The sequence below is a fragment of the Lactuca virosa genome, chromosome 3 (genome assembly GCF_052849685.1).
Source record: "Lactuca virosa cultivar CGN04683 chromosome 3, Lactuca_virosa_CGN04683_v6, whole genome shotgun sequence".
Taxonomy (NCBI): domain Eukaryota; kingdom Viridiplantae; phylum Streptophyta; class Magnoliopsida; order Asterales; family Asteraceae; genus Lactuca; species Lactuca virosa.
The window spans coordinates 264316474-264323851 of record NC_136428.1 but is presented as its reverse complement, the minus strand read 5'-3'; the positions used below and the strand labels follow the sequence as shown (position 1 = coordinate 264323851).

The following is a 7378-nucleotide window of genomic DNA, read 5'->3' as shown; positions in this document are numbered from 1 at the left end:
ATAAACTCGTTTACGGCCGTAAACTCGTTTACGGCCGTACACCCGTTTACAGCCAGCGTCAGGTGGACCCCCACTCACCGACCACAAAACCCCTATAAATATGAGACTCCCACCCTCATTTGAACACTTCTGACCGGAAATTCTCTCATTCTCTCTCTAGAACCCTTGGCCGTAAACACTAAAAACACCTTCAATCTTCGGGATAACATCGAGAAACACCATTTAGAGTCATTTCAGGACGTCTGGAACACGTTACTCTTCTAAATTAGTACCTTTGTTCTTGAGTTTACGACCCATCTTCGAAGGTCGTAAACCATGTTCTTGAGTTTACGACCGTAAACTCATCGAGTCTTCAAAGGCCGTAAACTGTCTGTCAACCGTAAACCATCCTTCACAGCCGTAAACCCTTGTTCACGGCCGTACACGTCTCCTAAGTGGTGAAAAACTCGATCCCTCGATTCAATCAAGTCCCAGTAACATCCTTTAACAGAGCACAAGTGTTCTTCTAACACTATATCTAACGAAATCGCTAATTTAGATACTTATATGTATTTATTTGATATTAGGATTCCGTTAAGTGCCACGTACAACAACCCGAGGATCTTCTTTTCAGTCGACTCTTTCACACAACAACAATGAGTTTATACCCCTACGCTTTTACTGGTTTTTAAAACGTTTTCAGGGGAATACAAACCAAACATAAATGCTTTTGTGAACTAATACAAAAAGGGTTTTTAACAAGCATAAAACTCATGCAATTCTCATATCTTATCCCTTTAGTACCATGTTGAGCATAAGGGACGCTTTCAACTTACAACCAAAATTGCATAGTTTTTCAGATTCAATATTCACATCAACTACAGTATACATGCAAACTATAATAGGTATAGTTTGGGAATTCATACAAGTTCATACATATTCATACACACAAACTATAATAGGTATAGTTTGCGATTTTCAAAACGTAACTTTAACAAGTCCAGAGATTTTTTCCACTGCTAAGCATATAAACTATGGCAGATTTAGTTTATGGTATACATCACTACATGAGCATGACATTTCATAATTATTTAAGTATAATTATCACTACATACAGTATACATACGGATTTCACTACAGTATAACACTACAGAATTACATGTAAACTAAATTGTACAACATTGTGAGGCACTACTTCAAAACTGTACCCTTAGGTGTACAGGGCTAAATCCTATCATAGTATAACCAGAGTCTCCTGGAAGGAGAGCGTGAGATTTGTGAATAGATCTATTCGGGATTGACGATCCCACACCTGAACTGCTAGCTACAGTTAGGCAGGCATGCCTGGGGTGGCAAATGTCATTTAACCAACGCCTGAAGAACGTTGAAAAGGTCTCTAGGTCATATCAAGCATGGTTATACGACTCACTATATGTACAAACTACTTTGGTGTACGGGTTTTCATTCATCAATAGTTTTATTTTCACTAATAGAACTACTACACACCACAACTGGAGGATCCCAGGGATTTCATTACATGGTTTTATTAAAGTAATAAAACATACTACACATACTGGCGATAGCCAAGGTTTTCAAACGAAACCGATTATACAATGATTTCCATACAGAATACATACATATTATGATTAGCTTTGGCTAGCCATACAAACTAGAGTTTTCACATGCCACAACAGTTTTCAATAACGAATATTCATAGTTTTACACAGAACTGATAACATGACTATCACTAAAGAAAATATTGGATTTTTTGTTGAAACATGCAGACATTTTTATAAAGTCATCAACAAGTTTTCATTACAAAATATCGCTTATGAACTCACCAGCTTTATGCTGATATTCTTTCAAAACTGGTTGTATTCTCAAGAAATCATTAGACAGGTACCTCCGGGATTTTTGAGAAGTTGGAGCAATAAGAATTGTGTCTTTATATTTTACATACGTTTTTTATGTATTCAAACAAGTTTCAACTGATGTAAACATTTTCATATATGTATTTACTGTAATTGTTGTGTTACTATGATTGCTATTATACAATGGTTGTGATACTAAACATGACGTCCTCCACCCCAAAACGTTTCCGCCGTTCCGGTTATGGGGGTGTGACAATAAACGATTACTTAATTGGATATTTAATGAAAATATTGTTCATACAAATATCTCAAAAACACATGTCCCTTTTTAGTAAATCCTTTCAATGTACCAAAGAATGATAAAATTTCATTTTATTTATTTCTCATGATGGGCACTAATACATAACATCACATTTACCAATTCATATGCAAAAACTAAAAATTAGACAATGTGACCATCCTTCTATAAAGAAACAAAAACATCTAGTCAATATCTTCTTCCTCCTCTTCTTCTTCGTCCTCTTGTTCTTCATTGCTCGATGTACTATACTCATAACTGTTAGGATCGAGACACTTAACACACGACTCTAAACACACACACAACTCACGAAAAACAAGAACACAAGGATGAACACGAGGGATTTAACGTGGTTCGGTCCTTCTCTGACCTATGTCCACCGGTAACTAGGAATTTATATTTTTTGGTGCTAATCTGCACTCTTTCTGTGTTACTCTAGATACAAGTTTTACAAATACAGATGAATCTCTTATATAGAGATGGAAATCAGAAGTAGTCAAAAAACACAACCGGGTCTTCAGCCAACCTTTGAAAAAACTTCACATTCAACAATTGTGGCTTCACGTTCAACAATTGTGGCTTCACATTCAACAATAACTACCCTCACTGTTAGGAATACCATCATTGTCGTCCTCATGAATTTCACCTTGTTTATTAATGTTATTTTCATTATCTGAATCGCTGCTTGACATGTCGTGATCATCATAAGTGGCTGTATCGGTTGTAGTTGGTATAATGATTTCATTTGATTCGACTTCATCTTCTTGGAAGCAACGTCTTTCTGAGGATGATTTTCACGTACATCAGTCCGGCCACGAGTTTAACTTTAAATACAGTCCACCAGTCCGAGTTGTTTGTTTTCAAAGTTGGGTAAGGAATCTAACACACCTAAGTGGCTTGCATGGGTAAAACAATCGGCTCGAACTTGTTGTATTTTCTTTTGACGTTAATCTCGACCAAGTTATATTGTTTGTGAACCTTAACTCCTATGTTAGGTGATGGATCGTACCAATGTCATTTAAACAAAACTGTGGTTTTAATTGGGTAACCAGGGTACTCGACTTATAAAATTTCCTCTACCTTACCGTAATCATCACCTCCTTGGCTACTAACATACAATCTGCTGTTGATTGTGATTTGTTCAGACCATGAGCTTCTGTGTGAAACTTGTAACCATTGACAAAGTATATATACTATATAATTTCACTCTTTTGAATGGCATTTTGGAAATGTCAGATATATACTTGTTGTTTATTCGGATCGTACGTGCCTATATGACAAATGGTAAAGCTCTTAATTAGAGTTAATTATAACCGTAACAAAAAATAATAAAATTAAAAAAATATAAAATTAACACCCACATAATATTAAAACCATACTGCAAAGTTCTTCTCAACTTCAACTGCAAGCTTCTGTTCATCCATATTCCCAATAAGTTCATTCAAATCTTCTTCAAATATTATGTATTACCATTTAAATAACATTTTTAAAGTTACTAATATTTAATAAACAAAATCATGCATGTAAATGTTATTCAGAGCAATTACACAACAAATGATTATTAATTTATATACATACTAATTTACAAGTCTTTGGTGAACAGGACTTCAATATGATTGGTTGATTTTTATTTTTTTTTTGGTGGGTTTTTTGTGTAGGATTACAGATGTAATGACCGGGTGTCTACCATCTACGTCTACGTGTTCTTGCCTGCTTGCACCTCCTCATTCTTCCAATCAGACACGGACAACAGATGATCCATCCATCACCGCCTCTCCGTTGATTATTTTCATCTCTTACCTTCTCTCTCATTTCAATTCCACCCCTCCCTCTCTCTTTCATCATTCTCTCTGATTTCTTCTTTCATTTTTGCCATACCCATCTCCAGCGACACTAGCTTCGCCACAGCCTCCGCCATCGATACTGTTATTTTTCTGTATGTTCGAAGATAGTGTGAAAAGGCTTAAGATCCCGAAATCATTACCATATCAAACTTTAACAAAATCCCAAATCGATTCATCTCTCGAATTATTAGCAGATTGGGTGTATGAAAATTGTGGGTCTGTTCCATTTTCAAGTTTGGAGCACCCAAAATTCAATAGTTTCTTGAACCAAATCGGATTACCAGCGGTGACCCGGAGTGACTTCGCCGGAGAACGACTCGATTCCAAGTACAAAGAGGCAAAACGAGAATCCGAAGCTCGAATTCGCGACGCCATGTTCTTCCAAATCTCATCAGATGGGTGGAAATCAAATAGTAATAATCATCATCCAGGTGAATTCGCAAATCTGGTGAATTTATCTGTTAATTTGCCAAATGGGACTAGTGTTTTTAGACGAGCTGTTTTCACAGGTGGTTACGTTTTCCCAAAATATGCTGAAGATGTTTTAATGGAAACAATTAGTGAAATTTGTGGCAACAATTTGCAACAATGTGTAGGGATTGTTTCTGATAAAATCAAGTCTACAGTTTTAAGAAATCTCGAAAGCCAACATCATTGGATGATCAACATCTGTTGCCAATTTCAAGAAGTTTATGGTTTGATTAAACTGAATACTAATAGTTTGTCTATGAAATTTTGTATACAAAGAAAGAGGCTCTTAAAACTGGTGAGTTTTGCAATTGTGTATTTCCCCATGTCTGCTTTCTACGTATTATTAAAGGGGCTCACTTGTGACTTTTGGATTTCAGATTGAAATGTCTCGATTTTCATAGTCATTTTTTTTTAAATGGTCTAAATTAAGATTATTTTGATCTTACAATTTCTAATTCTTTACCTTTCTCTCAATCAAATTCAGCAGCCACTTCACCTTCTCTTCCAAGAAGTTTAGGGAGGCCTGATAATTTAACTTACATCGGGGTCAAGATGGAAAAAAGGAAATGTTCTGTGTAGAGCCTCAGCTGGTCATGTTTATGTTAGTTTTAATAGGTATGAACTATGATTACTCTTTTTTTTTTTTTAATTTAATCTCATTATCTTTTTAGTTTATTTTCTTATTTGCTCTCATCACTTATGTTGCTGTTGTAGCGAAATGGGTGCTATGAAGGAAGTTTCATTGTTCTCTAATGATCCAAAGTCATACCATATGGATTTGCTGCATGTGTTATGTACTCTTTATCTTGAATCTATATATAAGATCGTGTCTGATATTAAGATAGTGTCTGATATTGATGGAATGATAGAATGGAATTGTTCATTCCATTGGAATCATACAAACCTGTTTGTTAATCCCAATCGAAAAGAATGCTTCATTCCTTCCTTCCAGTGTATTAATTCTCATTTCTTAAGTTGAAGGTGTTTTTTTTTTCATTCCATCATGAAATGGAAGGAAAAAATGCAATGTAACCTATTTTTATAATGTAAATTTCTTTGACACATATCCTTAGAATTTTTTTTTTTATTATTTTAATTAATTACTGATATGAATTTTAGAGTAAATTACAAATTTGGTCCTTATGTTTAAATAAAATTTGCAAGTTTATTCCAAATTTTAAAATTGTGTCGATGTCATCATTAAATTTGGACTGAACTTGCAATTTTAAGTGTAGTATAGGTACCAAATTTGTAGTTTACTCTAATTTCTATTATACCTTATATCGATTCAGTAAGCTTCTATTATCTTTAGCTTTTAATTTCTTTTTAAATATAAGTTAGTTAATAACTAAAATAATTTAATGGAATATAGTAAAAAAGATGTATTGTCTTTACATATAATATATAAAATATATATATATATATATATATATATATATATATATATATATATATTAAATAAGTTTATTCCATTTCTACCAAAACAACATTGCTTATTTGATTCCATCCAACTAAACAAACTCTAATTCCATTTTTATTCTGTTATTTTAAATCATGTTCTTTTTTTATCCTTTTAAAACTAATTTATTTTCTACTAACAACTTTTAGGATTGACCAATTGCATGGGATACAGGTTTTGTCCCCATGGTATGTTGCTGAAGAAGGATTTTTTTTCATCTGTTTGTTTAAAAGATGCTTGCTTTTCCGTTTCATTGACTCATTTCATCTCCTAGGGTTTTTAAAGTGTTTGGACGACGTTTTCAGGCAATCATATGGAAGGAGCTCAACCTGTGAATTGTTGTAATCTACAGCAGCTCAAATTTCAAAATTGTTTCCCTTTCCTATAAATAATCCATGGTACTTTGTAGGGTTATTTTTTTTACAAGGACGAGGGCATTTTTGTCTTTTTGCCCAAATTGACATTATTATTTGGTTTAATGATTTCAACAGGGGATGAGTCTAAGTGGAAGACAAACCAAGAATTTGGAAGAGAAATAATGGCGGGAATAAACCCAACGCTGTTTTAATTTGATGTTAGTGTCAAGGAAATTGAACCATGGTCGGCTAGACTTCTCCCTTGAAGACAGGTTAGTTTAATGCGGACATGACTTAATTTGATAACCTTTATATATTATTGTTTTCTTTTTATTTTCATTTACAAATTTGCCTTTATGGCGTGTGTTTGTCAATGTGTAGTTTGGTTACATTGTATTATTATCTACATCGGCAATCATAGATTAGATTACTTTTCTCTTTGAACTTGAATTTTGTAAATGCAAATTATGGTTTTGTTTTCTTTTGTGTTAGTTGTCTAGCATCTTATGACTTTAATTTGTATACAAAAGATAAGGGAGAGATGATGTCAATGATCTATAACTGGCCATCTAAGCATGTTTGATAATATTCTCAGATTGTAATGATTTTATTTTATTTTAAAAATTAAAATACATTATTTGTTACCGGTATTTGTGAAAATATTTTTCTCGCATTGTGTGATGTTGGGGATTCAGTTGTTATTTTTGCACCATACCACTTCAATGCTTTAATGTCATTTTTAGCATCGAAAGGCAATGTAGTTCGACTTTTTTGGTTTTTAATCTCCTGATGATATAAAAAGACTTTCGTATATTCAAACCAATGCTAACCATTCAAACAACAACACGTGAGGATATAATTGGATTTTCAAACTACAATGTCCTAATAAGAAAAAAACCGGGGAAGTTGTGATTAGAATAGACGTTTCTACATGTGAATGTGGTCTGATTTGTAAATAACTCCTCATCCATGCATAAATAAATATTTAGTAACAGTAATAGACGGCTATGAAATACCCTCCGACCTCCGCAACTCCTGTTGGATTTTGCATACTACAACATCCTATGGTGCACATACAACCCTAAATACCTTGGATCTAT

At 33.8% G+C, this 7378-nt stretch overlaps 1 protein-coding gene and 1 long non-coding RNA gene across 2 annotated transcripts; both read left to right on the top strand.

Moving 5' to 3' along the window:
- Window positions 1-3944: 3944 nt before the first annotated feature.
- LOC145162937 (uncharacterized) lies at window positions 3945-5561 on the top strand. Its single transcript, XM_079081908.1, has 4 exons — window positions 3945-4423; window positions 4502-4758; window positions 4948-5078; window positions 5178-5561. The coding sequence occupies exons 1-3, from the start codon at window positions 4087-4089 to the stop codon at window positions 4978-4980; spliced, it is 627 nt and encodes a 208-aa protein (XP_078938034.1). The 5' UTR covers window positions 3945-4086; the 3' UTR covers window positions 4981-5078; window positions 5178-5561.
- A 461-nt stretch (window positions 5562-6022) lies between these two features.
- On the top strand, window positions 6023-6791 carry LOC145162936 (uncharacterized). The gene is made up of 3 exons (XR_013739446.1): window positions 6023-6110; window positions 6228-6320; window positions 6414-6791. It is a non-coding gene; the product is annotated as an uncharacterized LOC145162936 (long non-coding RNA).
- The last annotated feature ends 587 nt before the right edge of the window (window positions 6792-7378 follow it).

Coding starts and splice junctions, on each gene's coding strand:
- LOC145162937 (XM_079081908.1), top strand. CDS start 4,087: ATGTTCGAAGATAGTGTGAAAAGGCTTAAGATCCCGAAATCATTACCA. Junction 4,424..4,501: donor TAGTAATAATCATCATCCAG/GTGAATTCGCAA, acceptor CTGTTTTCACAG/GTGGTTACGTTTTCCCAAAA. Junction 4,759..4,947: donor GAAAGAGGCTCTTAAAACTG/GTGAGTTTTGCA, acceptor AATCAAATTCAG/CAGCCACTTCACCTTCTCTT.